The sequence below is a fragment of the Carcharhinus amblyrhynchos genome, chromosome 23 (genome assembly GCF_965287045.1).
Source record: "Carcharhinus amblyrhynchos chromosome 23, sCarAmb.v2.hapA, whole genome shotgun sequence".
Classification (NCBI taxonomy): domain Eukaryota; kingdom Metazoa; phylum Chordata; class Chondrichthyes; order Carcharhiniformes; family Carcharhinidae; genus Carcharhinus; species Carcharhinus amblyrhynchos.
The window spans coordinates 6007907-6031329 of record NC_137346.1 but is presented as its reverse complement, the minus strand read 5'-3'; the positions used below and the strand labels follow the sequence as shown (position 1 = coordinate 6031329).

The following is a 23423-nucleotide window of genomic DNA, read 5'->3' as shown; positions in this document are numbered from 1 at the left end:
CCTGTCGAATGCTTTCTCCTGATTTAATGACAAGAAGGCGCCTGACAGACCAGCCCCCTGGGATTGATGGATCAGATCCCGGACCAGATGGAGATTGTCATGTATAGAGCAGCCTGGGACTGCGTAGGACTGGTCAGGGTGGATCATGTGGTTAAGCACAGATCCAAGGTGTGAAGCCTTAGCCCTGGCAAAGATTTTATAATCCATGCTGAGGGAGACTGGGCGCCAGTTCTTGAGTAGGTGGAGATCCCTCTTCTTGGGCAGCAGGGCAGTGATGGCCCTGTGCCACAAAAGGGGCATTTCTCTGGTAGCAATGCTCTCCCCCCAGGACCCTCATAGTCGTTCCCCAGGATGTCCCAGAATGCCCTGAAAAACTCCACGGTCAGCCCGTCCAGCCCTGGGGCCTTTCCCTGTCTGAGGCCGTTAGGGTGCCAGTCAGCTCAGCCAAGTTGATATTGGCTTCCAGCCTGGAGAATAGTAGTGCTACTGAACCACTCTTGGTGTGGACATTGAAATCCCAACTTAGAGAACATTCCTCACCCTTGCTATCCTTGCTGCTATTTCCAAACTGTCCTCAGCATAAGGAGCACTGAATGGTGGTAGATAGTTGAAAGTTTCCTTATCTGATGCCACAAGACTTTGTGTCTGGAGTCAAATTTTGAGGAATTACAGGCCATTTCCTCCTGCATGTACACCATTGTGGGTCTGTCCTGCCATTGAATTAAATTTGCATTCTCCCATGGGCCATGGTGGGATTTGAACTTGTCTCCGAAGCATTGGTCCAAGCCTAAGGATGTTAATTTAGTAACATTACCATTATGTTGTCTCTTGTCTTTTAAGACAGTGCTTAGAACCTACCTCCATTTGGCCCAGTATCATCAGTGTTACTCACCTGTCCAGTGTTTATTTTGTCAAAGTTCCTGTCAGATGCTTAAGGATAATTTATTATGCCAAAGGAACTGTATAAATATAAGATGTTCTAGTTTTATTAGGTCAACCCTCATCCTTCCCTTCAGGAGGAGAGACCAAGGCTGTTCCTTTTATCTTGTTGGGTATAATTTGACAGATTTGTAAGACATTCTTTGCACCAACTTTTCAGTTCTGCCCCTCTATAAATAAGCCCTATAAATTGATATGGCCGTATTAACCTGTGCCACTACTTATTATTGATTTGTTTATTTGTACTCTCTCATCCCTCTGTTCCTCGAACCTATTTAGGTTCTTATTTTCCAAGTAGTATGTGTCGTTGTTTTTCTTAGAAATATAATCCCTTATACGTCGTTGAAATTATTTGCTAATCATATGCCCATTTTGCAAGCTTATTAATGTTGTCTTGTAATTTGTTGAAGTCCTTGCTTTTGAATAAAAAGTGCAGATAATGACATTGGGGAGAGAGAGAGCCAGTTTAATCAATTATTGAACTCCACTCTAAATCATCCTGTGGTTTTTAACTGTGCTAAAACAATTTTAGTTTCACAGGCAGCTTAGTCACTTCCAGAATGCACTATGCCTAATGACACAAGTTATAGTTGTCCAACTGTTTGGAGCTTGGGACCTAACAAATCATCCAGACTGGAAATGTTAGCTGTGTTCTCTCCACCTGCTAAAATTTTCCAGCATTTTCTGTCTAGTGTTCTACAATAGCACACCATTTTGTTTAAAGGATGGACAATAAATGCTGGCCTAACCAGGAACGTTCAATCCAGTGAATGAATAAACAGTTGTGTGGGATTAGGTAGAATTATAATGAAATTCCCAAGACCAGCAAAGTTCCTTCCTAGCTTTTCTAAACAAACATTTTATTAGAGAAACATCTGGCAAATTCAAATTACCCAATATGATCAGCTTCTAAACAGCAAAAATTCAAGTACCACTCCTGTCCTTCCTCCAATTCTACAGACCATAACTCAGCAAACAGTCAAGTACATATAGTGGGATGGAGGAAGTTTTGTTACTTCATATTTTTCCTCCTGTTATATGGTGTGTGTGGTCCTATGATGTTGTCATTCCTTTGAGGTGGTTAACATCAGGGACCTCTGGTATTGGAAAACAGTTTATGCTCAATGGCCCAGATGCTTGGCACACCAAATGTGTTGTATCACTTTGAAACAATTTACAATTCTTTTTATAGACTGCCAAAAATATGTTAACCAGTTTGTTTTCTTGCTTTCAATTGAATTATACACTCCCAAATTATCAAGGTTGAAAAATCCCTGTAATTACTGAGATATAAAGTATACTAACAAAGTTTGTTCACCTTTTACAACTATCCGTTGATACCTGTGTGTGAAGAGGCCACAGACTTCTGGCAGACTGGAGCCTGTGTTTAGTCACACCCACATTGTTGGCTAACCACTGGAAGGATAAACAAACACAATTAATTGGTTACAGTATCTTCCAGTAAACTAAATTGTAGACTAATTTTTAGGCTATGAGTCTTCCAGACATGCCTTGGCTTTTAATCAAACCTTTGAGTTAAAAATTGCTCTTTTCCAAATGATTTTAATAGCTGTTATTTAGAAAATGTTAGCCAGCAACGAACCCTCTAATTAAAGTGTATGGGCGATTTATTTAAGTGTGGGCTTCTTTAAATGTTTTTTGCAAGGAATTATGTGAATGGTAACTTAAAGGGACTGACTGTGTGCGATCTGCATGCAGGGAACATTAAAGCAGTTGGTTTTTGGGAAGCAATTAATTATTTTTAGCACTTGATGATTTGTGTGTGCCAAACTCTGTCTGAGGGTTCCTGAGCACTCTGCTCCTCAAGGTAATTCTGAATTTGTTGCTGGAAAGGACAACAGTGGGCTGCAGTGATTAGTTTCTTATTTTGATGTGTTCTGTCTAAACTCCACCTTGTCAGGAAGTGTCAAATCATCATGCTTCTCTGCCTCCTATGTTTCCACCCTCTGGTATGAAAAGAGGGAGATCTGGCTGAAAGTTCTTGTAATTCCTACCACATTTGATGACCATAGCTTAATGCCATCTAATTGCATCTAGTTGTAAGTTAGTGAACCTGTACACTTTTATACATTTAATGCAAAGTAGTCTTTGTTTTATATTTTGAAGTTCTCTAAACTGAACTTGGGCAGGGGTTTTGAGACAACCTTGAAGAGATGAGTTTAGCACTTCTTTGGCATACTGATATTTCTGTCCACAAACCTATGACTCCGAGTCCACTGAGTAGCTACCTTCTACATCATGACAGTATTTAGTTGAATATGACAGCCAGGAACTCTAGAAAAAATGAGGACATTGTGGGTCAAAAGAAAAACCTTGTAACAGCTGGAAGCATGCAATGGAAAATATTTATTGTTGTAGGAGGCCAACTTTTACAGCTCCAGGATACAACTGCAGAAGTTCACAATGACCTTTCCTCCATCTTGAAACTGGGTGTGGAGTTAATATTTATGTCTGAACAAAAAGGAACCTGACCACTCCTTCTGCCCTTTAAAGGCATCATCGATGCCTTTTAGAGTAGCCCTGGGCCAGCAACATCAATACTGTGTCTACAAGAGTCGAGGCTGAGTTCTTTGTCAAATATTTAACCTGTCACCTCAAAGCCTCTTCACCATCAACAGAGCTCGTGGCAGGAATATGATGGAATGCTCATCACTTGCCTGGGTTGGAGCAGTAATGAAAACTCATTTATGTGGCACAAATATTACCTGCAACTTGACTCTATCCACCTCCCCCCCACGCACTGTGGCAGCGATTTATTCTGCAGGATGCACTGCAGCAACTCACCAAAGTAACACACTGTTGCCTTCTGACACCCATGGCTCAGAAGGGCAACAGTACTGTGGGCACATCATAACCTGCCTTCTAATTGTGCAGTAATCTATATAATCACCATTTATTCATTGTCATTTGGTCAGTGATCTTGAATTTGGTCTCCACTTATCAACAAAAACACTGCAGCAGTTAAAGAAGGCAATTTTTTAGGATAGCCAGAGATGGTCAATACCTGCAGTTTTGCCCACATCCTGAAAAAATCAAAAAAATTACTATTTACCAGGGAGTTGCTGGGAGGTATGATGGCACAGTGGTTAGCATTGCTGCCTCACAGCGCCAGGGACTCGGGTTCAATTCCTGGCTTGGGTCATTGTCTGTACAGTCTGCACATTCTCCCGTATCAGTGTAGATTTCCTCCAAGTGCTCCAGTTTCCTCCCACAATCTGAAAGATGTGCTGGTTAGGTACATTGGCCATGCTGAATTCTCCCTCAGATGTCAGTGTGGCAACGAGGGGATTTTCTCAGTAACTTCATCGCAGTGTTAAATAAACTTAACTATGATGCAGCACTAACTTGATGTATCAAGTCTCTTGATCTCATTCACCTTGGTACAATAGGAGGACAAAACTGATAAACCTCAACACTCCTTATATTAGATAACCGCTCCATTCTTGCTTGACACTGTTTTACCCTTGTTAATGTAGAAACTCTGATCCAAGGCAGCATTTCTTGGCAAAAGTACTTGTGCATTTATCAAGATTCTGCTGTGTTTGCTAAATGTTCAGTGCAGTACCAGCTGTTACTTTCTCTGCTCATGTGTATATCCAGGAATTTTACTTTTTTCCACTAAAGGAGCCCAATTGTCGTCCATAAAATAGTTAAAACAATATTAAAGTTTCAAATCTACCTGATGTAAGTGTGGTTTCCATTTACTTCAGTGGGGCATTGTTGCTGCTCTGCCATGCTGTTTGGAGCAACTGCAGTACTGTTAGAACTGATCAGGAAGTGGAAATTTTCCAGTGCAGCTAATGCTATACATCTGATGTGGGAACTTTTGTAATTCATAAATGTATATTGATACACTCATATTACTCAGACATTGCATGCTGTTGAGCACATGCATTGGATCAGATATTTTGAAGATACTTACTTCCGTGAAGATAATGCAGTGGTCTAAAGTTCTAATTGACTTTTAGTTGCTGTAGACTATTCTTGTTTTTACTTTATTTGATTTTTGACCACATGAAGACAAAGCATTTTGTTAATGAGTGATAACTTATCTTAATCCAAATAGAGACCGAGGACTCAATTTCCCAGCAGGCCCAAGAGTTTTTGGCATGTGAGGAGCATTCTAGTTTTAGTTAAAGAGCTTGTCCATCTGGATCATTAGGAATGTGCCTGAGTTACACAAAAACAAACAACCATGAGATCCAGGTATGGCTATGAAACAGAGTCCTGGGACTGAGAGGGAACCCAAAGATTTGATTTGATTTGATTTATTATTCTGTCATATTAATACATAGTGAAAAGTATTGTTTCTGACAAGCTATACAAACAAAGCATACCCTTCATAGAGAAGGAAAGGAAAGAGTGCAGAATGTCGTGTTACAGTCATAGCTAGGGTATAGAGAAAGATTAGCTTAGTGCGAGGTAGGTCCATTCAAAAGTCTGGCAGAATAGAAGAAGCTGTCCTAGAGTCGATTGGTATGTGTCCTCAGACTTTTTGTACCTTTTCCCCATTGGAAGAAGGTGGAAGAGAGTATGTCTGTGACGTGTATGGTCTATAGCAGGCTGCTTCTCCTGTTTCGCATTCATATGATGTGTGGGGGGGATGCGAATGCGATGGGTCCTAAGTCTACCTCAACTGAAATGGCAATCCAACCCACATCATTGGCTCTGATTTGATCCACAAGCTAGCCGTCTAAACAGGTGAGCTCGCTAGCTTGAAAGTTTTTAAAAGTTTATTTATTAGTTATTAGTGTCACAATTATATTAAAACTGCAGTGCAGTTGCTGTGAAAATCTTCTAGTCGCTGCACTCCGGCGCTTGTTCGGGTACAGTGAGGGAGAATTTAGCATGGCCAATGCACTAACCAGCAGGTCTTTCAGACTGTGGGAGGAAACTGGAGCACCTGGAAGAAATCCATGCGAACATGGAGAGGTCGTGCAGACACAACACAAACAATGACCGAAGCTAGGAATTGAACTTGGGTCCCTGGCGCTATGAAGCAGCAGTGCTAACTGTTTTTTACCTGTGTATCTTAACAACATAAATACTATCATTAACATACTATTAACAAGGATTGAAAGGAGAAGTATGAGACTGAATAAAGTCAATAAACACTCTTAGTAAAGAAAAGTTCAGTCTCTTGGTATAGACTTCAGTTTGAAGTCACTGTTGACACTGACATTTAGATGGTTGCTGAGAAATCCATGGGATCTGTCTTTGTCACATCTGCCATTTGTTGTGCAATGCATTTGACCACAGTTTACCTGTTAATTCACACGTACCTCATGTTAATTCTGAATGTTATAAAGCTTATTTTGTTTGTTTTTAAAAAAAAAGCCTCTTGTTTTACTCATAGCAAATACTTGGAATTTCAAACTTTATCTACTTTAAACAGAATTACTGATCCCTAACTAATTATAATAGCAGAGTAGGATTTCTGGTTTTCGTTATAAAAGCCAGTAAAAGGAGGCATGAACAGTGTGATGGTTTGTTTTAAAGCAGTAGGATAAACTACTTATTCCCAACTTGCTTCTTGATAAAGCAGATAAATATTGTTTTTCAGTATTTGCAATTAGATTTTAGAGGAAAAATTCAACACCTCATTAGTTCAGAACTGTGTGTTTGGGGCAAAAGGTCAGCTGGAAAATAATTGGGCTAGAAATTAGAGCAATTTTGCGTTGAAATATAAGTAAGTGCTCAGCAACTTTCAGTGCTTAATCATTTCTGTACAAGTTGAATAACTTGTTTTTTTTATTTTAAAGTTTGGTGGTACGCTCAAATAAGCCTTTGAAGATTTCTGACGAACGCATACAGGGATATATCCAGAGTAGAAATGCGTACTCCAAGAGTTTTTGCCCAGAGGCAGATTCTAAGTCGGAAGTTGATCCATATGCATTTGATGATGGAGATGAGGAGTTCAGCTTACCCGAGAAGAAAGACAAGCAAGGCAATGAGAGGGATCCAGGCAAGAAACATGCACAAAAGGTGAATTAACTTTATTAATGTCATATTTCAGGAGAATTTAATTTTTGTGCTATTTATTGGTGGTTACTAGGATTTCAGTGAGCATATAAAACTGTGTGGCTGACTTATCACAGAAATATTACAAATCTCTCTTGTCCTTTAAGTTTAGATAATTCAAGATGCTTATTATAACAAAATAACCTGATTGTGAAATATGGTCATGGATTTATCAATCACAGACATCTGAGATGAAAAATTAAACAGACAATCTTGGTACATAATTAAAGCTAATTTGTTTTAACTGCCCTAGTGTTTTTTTTCCTGGATACTAACTGAAACTAATGACAACACTTGCTAAATTTCCTGAGAGCTACTTAGCATGTTTCTGTTTTTAGTTACAATATGCTCACATAATGAACACTGTTTGAATTGACAGGTTATAAAATCCTTCTTGCAACTTAACAAAAACTGAGAATCAGCTGAAATAACCTTATTTTTGTAGCAAGTATTTTCACATTTATGCTTTTGAAACAGTTGGAGTAGGCCACTTAGCTCCTTGATCTTGTTCTGCCATTCAATAAAATCATGGCTGACCTGATTGTAGCTTCAATTCCATTCCTGCTTATTCCCATAACCTCTCACCTTTTGCTTATCAAGGATCTAACTACCAGCTGTCTTAAATATTTAAATACATAAATACACTGCCTCTACTGCCTTTTGAGAAATAGGTTCCAGAGACTCATGACCCTCAGGAGAAAAATTTTCTCCTCATCTGTCTTACTGGGTGAGCCCCTATTTATGAGCCCTAGTTCTATATTCGAGCTCAAGGGGAAACATTTTCCCACATCTATCCTGCTAAGACAACTCCAGATCTTGTTTCAATCAAATTGCCTCTTACTCCTCTAAACTGCCAACGGATACAGGCCTATTCTTCGAACCTTTCCTCGTAAGACAACTCGCAAATTCCAGATTTACCTAGTAAACCTTCTCTGACCAATGTATTTATGTCCTCCTTGAAATAATGAGACCAATACTGTACATAGTACTCCAAATCTCACTGATGTCCTATATAACTGAAACATGACCTGCCTATTTTTGTAACCAGTTTTCCTCCCTAATAAACAAGGGGGAGGTGATGGTGTTGTGGTATTGATGCTGGACTAGAAAAATATTCTGGGGATCTGGGTTCAAATTTGAGTTCAATTTTTTAAAAAAAATCCCTGGAATTGTTGACTGTCATTTTTAAAACATCGATCCATTTGGTTCATAATGCCCTTGTCACCTTTGGCCTACATGTTACTCCAGAGTCACAGCAATGTAGTTGACTCTTAACTGCCCTCTGGGATGGCCTAGCAAGCCACTCAATTTAAGGGCAATTGGGGATGGCAGCAAGTGCTAGCCCAGCCAGCGATGCCTACATCCCATGAAAAAATATAAAAAAAATTAACTTTCCTAATTACTTGCATGCTAAGCTTTTGTGATTTCATGCAGTAGAGCACTCATGTACGTCTGCATCTCAGAGCTCTGCAATCTCTCACCATCTAGATAATTTCTTTTATTCTTCCTGCCAAAACGGACAATTTTACATTTTCCTATATTATACTCTGTTTTGCTAGATATTTTTACCACTCAGGTTTGTACAATCCTTATGTCCTCTTCGCAACTTGCTTTCCTACCCATCTTTGTAAAATCAACAAATGTAGCAACCATACTCTACTCTTCTAATTCATTTATATAAATTGTAAAAGGCTGTGACCCCAGCATTGATCCTGTGGCACACCATTCATTACATATCATCAACCAGAAAATTACCCAATTATGCCTACTCTGTATTGCCCTTTAGCTAATCAGTCGTCTATTCATACCCATATGTTGCTCCCTACACCATGGGTTTTTATTTCTGCAGTAATCTTTGATGTGATACCTTATCAAATGTCTTCTGGAAATTGACGTTCTGTACATCCACCAGTTCTCCTTTATTATGTTACTTCTTCAATGAGCTCCAATAAATTGATTAAACAAAAACATATTTTTTAAAAAAACCATGTTGGTTCTTCTCGAATTTTTCTAAGTGTCCTGCTATAACAGCTTTAATAATCGCCTTCAATGTTTTCCTATAACGTGCGTTAAACTAATTGGTCTGTAGTTTCCTGCTTTTTGAATATGGAGTTACATTTGTTATTTTCCAGTCAAACCTTCCTTGAGCCTAGGGCATCTTGAAAAATTCAAACCAACAAGTCACCTATCTCACTTCTTAGACCCTAGGATGAAGTTCTTCAGGACCTGAAAACTTGTCAGCCTACATTTCCAACAATTTGCTCAAATTATTGGAAATTCCAAGTGGATCAGAGTTGCATTTTTATTTTGAAAGTTCTATTTGCTTTGTAAATATTTTTTTTAAAAAAAGAAACCTTTTCTCTACCCCCTATTGAAGTTCAAATTGCTGCATTGCTGTGTCATGCTGTTTCACAGCTGGGAAAATTGCTTGATGTATGCTGTGGACTTTGTGGCTGTGAGTGGTTGAATCTCAGGTAGTACCGGTTCTACCAGTTATTCCTACACCTCCCCACCCACCCCCCAACTCTGGGCAGCTGCTGTTTCTGTTCATTGTGTCGGAAGTATATCATTGGCTTGTTTATGAGTATACTTGTCAAATGATTAAAATTATTTTAACAAAACCTGTTTTTTGATGCGTTTCATAGCCTCGATGTCCCAAAGTGCATTACAACCACTCAGTTACTTTTGAAGTGTTGATGTTTGTCTTATAGGCAAACACAGCCAATTTATGCAAAATAAAGATCTCGCACACAGCAAGAGGAATGACCAGTTAGTCGGTTTCTTGGAAGTATTTGACATGCGTGTGCATAGACTCCACTGAGATGATGAGGGCATATGAAATGTTTTCAGCCTGGTGTGATACAGCAACTATAACTGCATTTTAGTGTTTCAAAGTGTCTTAAGGCAATTACATGGCATAAGTGTGGAAAAATGTCAGGTAGACCAGAGTAGAAGATATTAGGAAGGATAACCAAAAGGTTTTTCAAAGAAATGGATTTTAAAGCAGAGCTGTAAAGGAGTTGGAGGCAGAGAGGCGGATTGGTTTAGGGAGGAATTCCTGAACGTGCAACCTAGATAGATTTATGATGTGGAAAAGTCAATGTTAGACTGGGGTGGATAAGGTGAAAGATCATATGACACCATATTATAGTCCAGATTTATTTGAGATCACAAGCTTTCAGAGCACTACCCCTTTGTCAGGTGAAGGAGGAGCAGCACTCCAAAAGCTAATGGTTTCAAATAAACCTATTGGATTATAACCTGGTCATGTGGCTTCTCATCTATATCGATTAAAAGCACAAAAATGGATTGGAGGCAGAGGAAAATGCACAAGACATCACAGTCAGCAAAACAATTCAGGGTTGAGGTTGGGTTGCGTGACTGGAGAACATTACAGCGATGGGGAATGTTGAAGCCATGAAGTTATTTAACAGTGAGGATGAAAATTTCAAATTGCATGCTGTGTGGCACCAGAGCCCATGTTGTTCAACCAGCGAAGGGATAACAACTGAACAGGACTTGATGTGGGAGGAGTTGCAGGAGTACATGGTTCAAAATGTACCCTGCCGTTTTAAGTTGCAGATCATGGAAAATTGAAGTGCATATTGTGCTGTCTGTAGAAATGGAAGCACAATATATTGACCATAATTTTTGTATAAAATGCGCTAAAGATTTAGTGTATATTGACAGCTTTTGCTTCCACCTGTTTACCCAAAAGATACTTGCAATTCTAGAAGTATGTTGGTGTTGGCAAGTACAACGAAACTTGTAGAACAAACATTAAAGAAAACTTGAAATTGTGAAGCTAGCTTAATTTTAGATATGAAATTTAGATTTAATTATCAGAAATTATATTGGCTGAATTAAAACACCAGTTGTAAACTCTACTTGTGTGGCAAGAGTTGTCTGTTTGGCCTCTTCAGGCTGTAATATGACTTGCAGGAAAGAAAACTGGTGGTTTCCTTGTTGGAATTTTCAAAATGCAGACTCGTATAAAATTGCTTACTGATTTGGATTTTTTGGTTACCAATTATCAATCTTAATCGCTCTATTTTGTACACCATTCATTGAGTGCTGACCTTCCTTCAGGTCTTTGTCAGTGGTGCTTTAAAGCTAACTGCAAGGTGTGTAAAATGTGTGCCAGTGATTTGCTGTAAGTTTAACTTTTGTTAAAAAGATCCTGGCAGTCTATACTTAGCCAATCTCTAACCCTCCACTGCCTTCCACAGTGTGTTGGCAGGATTGTTTAAGTATTGGGATAATCCTAATGTTGTCAGATTACATTCAGCTTCCACGCTCCGCCGATCTAACGCTCTCCATTTTAATGGCATTAGCGAGACATGGATATGCCTGTAAATTTTAGTTCTTGTATTACAGGGAGACAATGACAATGCTGGTGTATCCCACTCAATGTTACCAGTGGAAGGAGAGGATGCCATGTCAATATTTAACTCTGGAACAAAGCCAGGTATAATGTGCTGAATGTTTATTAATTGTGATTAATTGTATGCTGCTGATGGGCATTGTTATAATTTAGGTCAAACTCCAAAGTGTTTTATGAAGCTGCCTGGATCATGAGTCTTGCACTTTGAATTTATCTAGGATGAGCAATGTATGTTTCATTTCGGGTATGATTGAAATGACCCACCGAGGAGTTTTTATCAAATAAAGTTTATTTAAGAATATAGTTATCATGTATGGAAAAAAATTAGCAATAACTTTTATCAATTACAAACAAAGCAACCACAATAATGTATAACACTTAATTATATCTAAAATGCTCCAAACAAAAACTTCCCATAGACAAAAACCCTTTCCACATGTTTAATACAGCAAAGACGAATGCTCACGTGATACTGGAACTGAGTCCTTTGGTTGAAGGCTGCTGTTCTCTTGAGGTGCATACAGGCTTGGAATCAGAACAACTTCCTGAAACACCAGGGAGCAACTCTGGTCAAGCCCCCAACAGCAGATGTTCTACTCCAGGAAGGCAAGAAGTCTTGCTTTCAGCTAACCAGCAGAATTTCCAAAACCAGAGAGAAGCACTACTTTTCTGCTTGGTCACCCTTCTGAACTAAATTGCTGCCAGCCAAATGGAGAAATGAAACAAATTCACTAGAAAGAGAAAACTGTCAAATGCATGTGACCTTCCTTTATAAGACCCTTGTCAGACCCCACTTGGCGTACTGTGCGCAGTTCTGGTCGCCTCACTATAGGAAGGACGTGGAAGCTATTGAAAGGGTGCAGAGGAGATTTACAAGGATGTTGCCTGGATTGGAAGGCATGCCTTATGAAAATAGGTTGAGGGAGCTGGGACTCTTCTCCCTGGAGAGACGAACGTTGAGAGGTGACCTGATAGAGGTTTATAAGATGTTGAGAGGAATAGATAGGGTGGATTCTCAGAGGCTATTTCCCCGGGCTGAAATGGTTGCTACGAGAGGACACAGATTTAAGGTGCAGGGAAGCAAGTACAGAGGAGATGTTAGGGGTAAGTTTTTCACTCAGAGGGTGGTGAGTGAATGGAATCGGCTGCTGTCGGTGGTGGTGGAGGCGAACTCGCTGGGGTCTTTTAAAAGACTTCTGGATGAGTATATGGGATCTAATGGGATTGGGGGTTATAGATAGGTCTATGGCTTAGTAGGTATAGAAGTGATCGGCACAACTTGTGGGCCGAAGGGCCTGTTTGTGCTGTAGTGTTCTACGTTCTATGTTCCTCCTAAGAATGCAGGGTCATAAAAGATCCAAGTAAAAATAAAGAAACTCCGTTTAAGAAGCAATAAAAGGACTTCTACAGACAACTTGGCGACACTGAGTTGAGAGCTGCAGGAAAAAAAAACCTTAAAGGTACCTTAACATCACAGTATTAACTGGGTTCATTTGTGCTATATGTAGGAACAGACAAATGGATGGCTAGGTTAGGAGGTGCATGTTTGTAATATGTACTTCTTTAAATAAAACTTAGAAAATTATATAAAAATTGGTTACAGTTCTAATCTTTGCCAGTTGGTTTTGAACTCTCAAATAACAGAAGTACAGAATCCCTACGTGCAGAAGAAGGCCATTCGACTTGTCGAGTCTGCACTGACACTGAAAGAACATCTTTACCAAGCCACCTCCCTCATGCATTTAACATGCTAACCCACCTGCACATCTTTTGGATTCTAGGAAGAAACTAGAGCACCTGGAGGAAACCCACACAGACATTGGGACAATGTGCAAACTCCACCACAGACAGTCGTCCAAGACTGGAATTGAACCTAGGCCCTTGGTGCAGTGAGACAGCAATGCTAGCCACTGTGCCACTATGCTGCTGCTCGCCTAAATGCCCTTCCCTTTCCAGCTCTTTAATGTAAAATCCATTTCTTTGCCCAAGCTTTTGATCACCTGTCTCCTTTTGTGGTTGGGTGTCAATCTGTGAAGCACCTTGGGATGTTTTATAGTGCTATATAAATGCAAGTTGTTATTAAGCCAAAAATATTAATGTTCCTTGTAAGCTGCATTTATATGCATGGCTGCACAGCAACCCAGTAGGTATTGTTCAGGCCACTCAAGAGTTGTCTCTTTTAAAAACATTGCATGTGCCTGGCTGTGCAAAATTATTTATTGGATCCCTCAGATGTGACATCAATGATATTGAATTGTATGAAAAGACTGGTTAATGCACAAATAGATTGTAATCCTACAAATTAAACAAAGGTGAAGAGAATAAGGACAGCAAGGAGGGAGCACGAGTACCGAATCAAATATTTTAGAACTATTTGCCATTAATCAATAAAAAGAGATTATTAAATGTGAGTGGGAATCTTGAGGGGAGAAGAGGTATGTAGAAGATGAATGAAAATTTTTGTGAATACCCAATAGTCCTTTGCATCAGAGTTGATGAGAAAAGGTGTAAATTAGGAAGGAGATAAATTCTGAATTGGTCACGTATGCAATGGTAGACTCCTTGTTCAAGTATGTCCAAACTGCAAGTAATTTTAAACATCTTTTGTGCATCCTTCTGACTGAGAGTTGAATGTGAGATTGGCTTGGATGGCCACAGGACTGGCAGTTCATGTTGGTGCTTGGGAGCCATCTACAGTTGTGCAATCTCTGCAAATTGGGTGTTGCAGGTTTGGTGTGGATAGCCCTTGAAACACGCTGAACTATATTTCAGTGCTTGCTTTTGTATGGACTGGTGTTTTCTCAAGAGAGGTGGCCAATAAGGTGTGCTTATCATTTGTACTGACTATCTTAATGTCATTTGCCCTGAGATCAGTAAGCCTGAGACTGAATATTTTGGAGAAGGGTTGCCTCATATGGAAAGGCACCGTGACTTGGTGGGGATGGTTGTTTGGAGCCCCATAAAGCTTATGAAGAGCAATGTCTTCGGTGGATAAGACAAAAAGTGCCACTAGAATGTTGCATTTCATGCCAAGACATGTAAAATATAAAAGTCCAGATAATGTTGAATCTGTAGGTCACAGTTAGCATTTTGTTGCAGTAATGAGCTTCCCACTTTATGAAAGATGTTGAAGCAATAGAATGGATGCTGAAAAATACAAACAGAAAGATAGGCTTAAGAACATAAGAAATAGGAGCAGGAGTAGGCCATCCAGCCCCTCGAGCCTGCCCCGCCATTCAATAAGATCATGGCTGATCTGTCGTGGCTCAGTTCCACATTCCCGCCCTCTCCCCATAACCCTTAATCCCCTCTCTTATCAAAAACCCATCAACCCGCGTCTTAAAAATATTTAGCGAGGCAGCCTCCACCACTTCAACGGGCAGAGAATTCCAGAGATTCACCACCCTTTGAGTGAAGAAGTTCCTCCTCAACTCTGTTCTAAACCCCCCCCCCCCCCCTTTATCTTGAGGCTGTGCCCCCTAGTCCTACTATCCTTTCTGAGCGGGAAGAGTCTCTCCACCTCTATCCTATCCATCCCATTAGTCAACACTGGGTTACAGGAATTTCCTACCCAACACATTCACCACAACAGCAGTTCAGGAAGAGGGCTCACCACTTTGGGCAACAGGGGATTTGGAATGCGTGTGGGAATTAATGTGGAAAAAAAATGATTTGTTTATGCTAAGTATTTGAAATTACAAAGATAGAGTAGATACAGTGGTTGGGGTGTGAAGTCTAGACCAACACCTTTTTACATTTTCAGTACCTTCCTAGGTAACTTACGGCCAGTGAAATTGTTTAAAAGTATAATTACTGTTCCTTTATAGTCGGACATGGGAGCCAGTTTATGTTAATTTACTGCATTTTCACTTGCCACAATAATGAAGTTTAACAGTAATCAAAATATTAGTCTAGATCTTCTTGTACAATTTGTTACTTGAAAATTTTAATAGATTTTCTCTCATTAAATTGTAGATGGACAAAAATCACCCTCACACAGTCGGACTGCATCCACAAGTCTCATGAATGAGGTTGATCTAGTTGTCTCCTACAAGGACCTCGACAATCTTTTTGATGATGAGGATGAACTTGGGGTGAGTTATTTTGCCCATTTGAAATGTTTATTTGTCCCAGCCTTTTCTTGTTACAGTAGGGGAGGTAAGGTGACCTGAACTCAATTCACAGAAAATTGGGAACTGCCTTACCTGTATGGTAATACTTGTGCTGAACACCAACCTTTAGTGATGTATGATGCAGTTTACTTCCAAGACAGGAATCTTTCATATATGCATAACATATGGAACATCAGCATGCATACTTAAGAGTAGAGCACAGTTTGGTTGTTCAGAATACTCTGAAAACTTCTTAAACTTGGTGCCACTAGAAATCTTAGCTTTGTCTCTCAAGTCAGCATGATAATTGTCTTTATTAAATGCAAGATAAATTTTAATAAAAATGTTCGTGGAAATCAATAATGGAGATTAGTAAATTGTCCAAATAAATGTTCAGATCAGTCTAGCAATTGATTTAACTACCAGTTCATGCATTGTTATTATTTTTACCAATAGTTTTGAGATGTACTATTCTAGGGGGGAAAAGACTTGTTTGTTCATCAAATTTTATTTGCTGTGCAGGCTGGTTCTCGAAATGCTCATGTTGGATCGGATGAGAAAATGGGCAACAGGGATTCAAAGGCTGGGCCTTTTGACACATTCCCTTGTATAAGTAAGCACAATTATTTTGAAAATATACAATCCAAGAATAATCTGGTATCGTTATAATTTATCTCCCTGATAATGAAAGTTGTATCCATTGTATAAATGACACATTTTTGTACTTCTGACCATTGATAATTAGGATATAATTAATAAGATGATCTATGCCAAAAGTATTTTACAACCTGCACTTCAACTGAGAACACTTTAATACTTGTTGGAGATGTTGGTTGTTCATTTGTGCTTTTGGCTGATTGAGGAAGGGTGTTTTTGTATAACTTTTAATTAAGAGCCTGATCGACTTATTAGCTTGTTGGTGGGTGTACTGATGGTTGAGTAAGTCCGAACCATCACTGATTTGCGGGAGTTTCGTGTTCTGCCTGCAGCTTCAAGCCTCTAAGCATCTTTCCAAAGGCTGATTTAAAGAACAGTGGAATGGACTTGAGAACCAATCATAAGTATAGAAATATTGATGTGGATTATTGTAGGTTAACAGTTGACTCCAAATTAAAACAAGGTGACCACAGTTTATTGGCTTTGTATTATCTTGCAGTCCTGAAAGTTTTTACCCAAACTGTCCTCAGTCTAATTTATTCTCATAGGCTCTGCAGATCTGCAGCAGATGTTTCCAACACCACCATCCTTGGAGCAGCATGGTCCAGGCTACTCGCCAATGAATATTAACTGCAAAGAGTTTGGAGGCCTGGATAACACCCCTGGAATGATTCTTGATGGCCACCATTTCACCACAACAAGTCTGAATCATTTCAAGGTTGAAGTGGAAGAGGGAATGGGTAGCCCTAAGCCTTCAGAGATAAAGGTGACAAAATTAAAAATGCATAATGCTTTGATTTGATTTATTATTGTCACATGTAATAGTACACAGTGAAAAGTATTGTTTCTTGCGTACTATACTAACAGAGCATACTGCTCATAGAGGAGAGTGCAGAATGTCATGTCACAGACATGGCTAGGATGTAGAGAAAGATCAACTTAATGCCAGGTAGCTCCGTTCAAAAGTCTGATGGCAGCAGGGAAGAAGCTGATGTTGAATCAGTTGGTTCGTGTCCTTGGACTTTTGGACCTTTTTTCCTGACGGAAGAAAGTGGAAGAGGATGTTCAGGGTGTGTGGGGTCCTTGATTATGCTGGCTGCTTTGTTGAGGCAGTGGGAAGTGTAGACAGAGTCAGTGGATGGGAGGCTGGTTTGTGTGATGGATTGGACTTATTAGAGAATTAGTTTAAAATTTTCTTCCTTAAACTGGATGTTTTTTGATGGATTATTTGACATCATGAATTTAATGCATTAAATTGGTTGTATGGACTAATGTCAGGTATTTATATTATCAAATACTTTGGTGATATGCCTGCAGCAATTTATCTATTACCAAAACCACAAGTTGCACGCTCAAACAAAATTCAAACAGGTTCATCAAACACGATTCCCTGTTTATAACTTCATGTTGATTATGTCCAATCGTTATTATCCAAGTGTTCATTTATCACATCCTTTATAGTAAGAAATCAGTCCAAGATGGAGGAAATGAGAGAAAGTGAACAGATTTCCAACGAAGGCTATCCATGGAGTATAAAAAGAGGCCTTCCTCAGCGCTGTGTTGTCCTGCACTGAGTGTTGCCTTCAGTAGTTATCTGTTACTTTGGTACAGGGAAAGAGGTTGATTGGTGAGCAACTTGGCCAGTTGGTGGCTAGGAGGAAGAGGTGGTCAATGGATTGCTGGGTTTGGGTAGGTGTGGGCTTGTTGAATGTTCACTTTTGGGGGGTGTGGAGGGAACCTCTGATGCCTTAGTGGTGAGATTGGTGGGGGAAGGGTTTAGTGACATTTTGATTGGGCTCCTTTTTAAAGATGGTGTCCCAGTTTCTGAATAGCTAGGTTTTGACGATGTTTAAGCCCTGCCCCACTCTATCAAACTCTCTTTTTTTTGGCAGTATGTATTTGAATCTAGAGAGAAAACTGACTGGTTTACAGGAGAGAAACATGGTGGTTTTCTCACTAGAAGTAACACTTTGCCCATTTTTTTGATAAGATTTTGCCATTTGTCTGTGTCTTCACTGAGGAAGATACAAATAAACAAGACTAGGGGGATATTTGCTAGAGAAATTAATGGGGCTAAGGATTGATACATCCCCGGGCCTGATGCTCTTGATCCCAGTGTGTTGAAAGCTGTGGAGGTAGTGGATGCATTGGTGCTCATCTTTCAAAATTCTATAGATTCTGGAACAGTTTGGAAGGTAGCAAATGTCACCCAATAATTTGAGAGGGAGAGAAAATGAAGTCTATGGACCTGTTAGCCTTGCCTCAATAATAGGGAAAAGGCTAGAATCTATTATGAAAGATGTGATAAATGGACACCTGGATAATAATGATTGGACGTAGTCAACATGGAATTATAAATGGGAAATCATGTTTGATGAACCTGTTTGAATCTTTTTGAGCATGTTTCTAATAGAATTGATAATAGAGAGTCAGTGGAAGTAATGTACTTGGATTTTCAGAAGGCTTTTGATTAAGACCTCCACAGGCGAATGGTTAGCAAATTAAGGCACATAGAGTAGGAAGTAACATACTGGCATGAATTAAGACTTGACTAACAGACAGAGAATGGAGAGTAAGAATTAATAGATCATTCTCGCATTGGCAGGCTGTGACTAGTGGGATACTGCAAGGATCAGTTTGGGTCCCAACTGTTCCAAATACATACCAATGATTTGGATGTGGGAATCAAATGAAATATTTTCAAGTTTGTGGTTGACACAAAGCTAGGTGGAAATGTGTTTTGTGAGGAATATGCAAAGTGGCTGGAAGATGATTTGGATGGACTTAGTGAGTAGACATGAACTTGGCAAATAGAACATAATGTGGAAAAATATAAGTTTTTCTGCTTTGGTAAGAGAAGCAGACATGCAGAGTATTTCTTAAATCATAAGAAATTAGAAAACGTAGATGTACTAAGGAACCTGGGTGTCCTCGTCAGTAAGTCACGACATACTAATATACAAATTAGGAGCAGGAGTAGACCACTTGCCCCTCGAGCCTGTCCTGCTAGTCAATAAGATCATGGCTGATATGATTGTAACTTCAAGTCCATGTTACTGCCTACCCCAGCTAACATTTTACCCCCTTGTTATTCAAGAAGCTATCTAGCTCTGCTTCAAACATTTTCAAAGACTATGCTTCCACTGCCATTTTAGGAACAGCGTCCCAGAGACTCAGGACACGTCAAGAAAAACGTTCTTTCCATCTCTGTCAGTGCTTCTCAGGATCTTGATCAAGTCTCTTCTAAACTCTAGTGGATGCAAACCTAACCACCTCTCCAGTATTTCCTCATAAGACAACCCACCTGTTCCTGGTATCAGTCTAGTAAACATTTCTGAACTGCTAATGTATTTACATCTTTCCTTAAATAAGGAGACCAGTGCTGTATGCAATACCCTGATGTGGTTTCACCAATGCCCACAACTGAGCATAACCACCATACTTACGTAATCATTTCTCCTCCCAATAAACATTCTATTAGCGTTCCTATTTACGTTTTATACCTGTATACTTGCCCTTTGTGATTCATGTAGTAGGGCACCCAGATACCTCTGCATCTCAGATCTCTGCATTCTCTCACTATTTAGGTAATGAGCTTTTTTTATTGCCAAATGGAAAATATCACATCCGCCCACAGTTTGCTCCCATTTGACAGGTTATATCCCTTTATAGCCTCCTTGCATCCTCATGACAGTTTACTTTCCTACCTATCTTTGTCATCTGCAAATTTTGCAACTGTACCTTCAGTGGCTGTAAAAAGTTGAGATCTCCAGCACTGATCCTTGTGGCACACTACTTGTCACATCTTGCCAACCAGAAAAAAGATCTAGTCATGCTGACTGTGTTTCCTATGACAATCCGTGGCAATACACTGAGCTTTTATTTTCATATGATATTTTATTTTGATATGGCGCCTTGTCAAATGCCTTCTTGAAATTTAAGTACATTACATCCACCTGTTCCCCTTTGCCCACAGCACGTGACTCCTTAAAATTCTATTAATGAGTTAAACGTGATTTCCTTTCCACAAAACCATGTTGACAGTCAATACTTAAAGGATTGATAGGGTAGATGCAATAAGATGTTCCCTGTGGTTGGGGAGCCTGGAACCAGGAGAATGATTTAAAATTGTGGGGGGAAGCCACTTGGGAACAGGATGTGGAGGATGTTTTACACCTTTTTGAATCTTCTGAGTTATATAACTCAGAGGGCTGCGGGAGCTTAGTCATTGGGCAGAATTTTCCCTAAGTATTGTGAAGGCCAATAGTGGGTGGGAGAAAGTGTTTAATTTCTGTGCCGTATCATTTCAAATATTTTGAAAAAACAGCAAGGAACAGGCCCCATCAGAGCCTGCCAAGCTAGCAACTACTTCGAAGATCATGGTGCCATTTTTAAAGGCTGCCCCAGTGCACAAGAATTCATTTGGAATCCCCACCCCCATATGAATCCGCTCTGTGCGTGGGCAGCTGTTACCCAGGTGCATATCTTGTGAGACCAGTCGTGATTCACGCTGATCTACCCTCATGTTGACGTGAATGAGCTTCCTTACAAAGGGGATGTTTCAGCTGGAGAGATCTTATCATATGCCAACATATGAAAATGAGCCTGACGTTATGTCACTAGGGAGGACACAATCGAGTTATGATTTTACAATGGCTTGAAACATGATTTGGACATCTCGAGGGATTTTCTGCTCCCGTTGCTGAACCTGCCTGATGAAAACAGGAGTGGAAAATCCTGGCCAGCCGTTTTGTATGTTTAAATCTAAGAGTGACAGATTTCTAAACATCAGTGATGTAAAGGCATGTGGGAGGATTGTGGGAAAATGCATCAAAATAGTGATCAGCCATGACTATCGAATGATGAGCCAGGCTTGACGGGCTGAATGGCCTATTCCATCTCCTTAGCTCCTGTAGATCTGGTATTGTTATTCATGTGTGATTAAAACCTAATCTAAAGTCCTCTTGTTTGTTGTTCTTCCACAGGATTTTTCTTACGTTTATAAGCCTGAGAAGTGCCAAGATTATGTGGGTTGTACTATGTTTGCACCATTGAAAGTCTTACCAAGCCAGTGTCTGCCTCCTGTCAAACTCCCAGAGGAGTACCGCCCTTCATGGTCTGTGAGCAAACTGGAACTACTTCCTCCTGTACCCTCCATGCCATACATCCGGGACATGTAAGTTTGAGTTGCAGTATGGTGAAGCAAGTGCAAGCAGTTGTTTATTAACTGAATTCAAGCATATAAAAGGACTTGTGCAAATTGATTCCAATGGAGTAGGGGAGATTTAATAGGCTTTTAAAATTATGAAGGATTTTCTCAGGCTATAATGTCAGTGGTAAAGCGATCATGAATTTAAAATGTCAGTAAGATGGTGAGGTGGGAGGTTAGGAGCCTGTTCTTTTCCACAGGGATTAGTTGCAACTTTCAAGGGAAATCTGAAGTGGGGAAGATGCAGGGCAATGTGCCAGCAGGATTTTTTGGAATAAAAGCAGCAAAAGCTAGAAATATTCAGCAGGTTTGGCCTGGCATTGTTCAGATTAGCAACAGGGTGTCATTGTGCATGACTATTGGTGCTGTCAATACCATAATTAGGGGTTAACCCCACTGGGATTTAGATTAGTAACTTTTACAGAGCAGGGGTTGAATTTGCATTTAATGAACTTGTAACACTGAGAATTCGGCAACTCAGTTCTGCATTCATCTTTCAGCTGTTTATGATTTGAATCTCAAAATTGCTGGCAGCAACCAGTGTAGATTGGCTGTGGAAAAAAGTGGCATATTTTGCACATGTATCATTTTTGGGAGAAGAAATGGGGTAATTTATAATTATTGCATCTGTATGGGATTTTGTCAACGACTAAAGTATACCTGGAGTATAATACTGTATGCCAGTGTAACAACTTGTATACAAAATAGGGGAGCTACAGTTTTGTGGCTATTTTAATTCTAAAATCAAATGAGTTCACAGTTCAAAATTTAAAGGTGGTATTTGTATTGATTTTAACCGATGCTCTGTTTTTGATGTCTAGAAACATTCCCAGTGTTGGAAGTGGTATGGATCAAGATTACATTCAGACCTGCACACCGCAAATGCATACCCCATTTGGAGTTACAAACAGTGCTCCTCCTAGTAATAGTGGTGCCGGTGTCCTTCCATCGCCTGCCACTCCACGCATCTCTGCGCCAACTCCAAGGACACCAAGGACCCCACGTACTCCTCGTGGATGCGGGGGTCCAGCCAGTGTTCAGGGCTCTGTGAAGTATGAGAATTCTGACTTGTATTCACCTGCCTCCACGCCTTCGACATGTCGCCCTCTGAATTCAGTAGAACCTGCAACGGTGCAATCCATCCCTGAAGCACACAGTCTTTATGTGAACCTAATCCTATCTGATTCCATCATGAATCTCTTTAAAGACTGCAGCTTTGATAGCTGCTGCGTTTGTGTCTGTAATATGAACATCAAAGGAGCTGATGTTGGATTGTACATCCCTGACCCTACCAAAGAGTCACAGAACCCATGCACATGTGGATTCAGTGCTGTCATGAATCGAAGGTTTGGAAACAACTCTGGGCTCTTCTTGGAAGATGAAGTGGATATCATTGGGCGAAACACAGACTGTAGCAGTGAGGCGGAAAAACGATTAGAGGACCTCAGGAATGTTTCTCTTGAACACGGGGAAGGAGGCCCCAAGGTGCCTGAGAAAACGCCTGATGAATTAATATTGCTACTTCAGGACCAGTGCACTAACCCCTTCTCCTCATTGAGATCAGCGGATCCTTCTGCTGTGGCAAAATTACGAACAGTGGGACCGCCAGTACGTGTGGAGGATAGAGACTACTACAGGGAATGTTACGCTGCTTTGGAGCAGGGATATCAGTTCATGGACAATATGTCAGGTGGGAAGCTTGATGAAGCACTTGTGAAAAGCTCTTGTTTACATCTCTGGTCAAGAAGGAACGGTGAGTTTCTTGAATTTGGTGAAGTAGGCTAGGAACTTGTATGCTATTCAGAAGTTGACTAATTTTTTTTCATGATATCAGTTACATTGGATTTGTTTTCTAATTGAGGTGAATAATTCTGCAATAATTGTTCTTCCTTTTCCTGCTTTCTTCTGGGGTTTTTTTGCAAAAAAAGCCTTCAATATGAAGTTTTGATGTTTGAGTGTAAATTTAATTGAGACTCATCCATAACTCGCCAGATATTACTAAACAAAATGTTCAAGGAAAACATATTTTTTAAAAAACTGAAGTACTTCAGTTTTTTTAAAAATATGTTTTCCTTGAACA

At 39.9% G+C, this 23423-nt stretch overlaps 1 protein-coding gene across 1 annotated transcript in view; it reads left to right on the top strand.

Moving 5' to 3' along the window:
• med13a (mediator complex subunit 13a) overlaps nt 1-23423 on the top strand; it is a 182603-nt gene that overhangs the window by 111760 nt on the left and 47420 nt on the right. Inside the window, exons 11-17 of the mRNA XM_080210890.1 lie at nt 6723-6945; nt 11359-11449; nt 15341-15459; nt 16000-16090; nt 16683-16900; nt 21120-21310; nt 22165-23096. Of these exons, the coding sequence (XP_080067016.1) occupies nt 6723-6945; nt 11359-11449; nt 15341-15459; nt 16000-16090; nt 16683-16900; nt 21120-21310; nt 22165-23096 (1865 nt within the window). The remainder of the gene's footprint in view (nt 1-6722; nt 6946-11358; nt 11450-15340; nt 15460-15999; nt 16091-16682; nt 16901-21119; nt 21311-22164; nt 23097-23423) is intronic.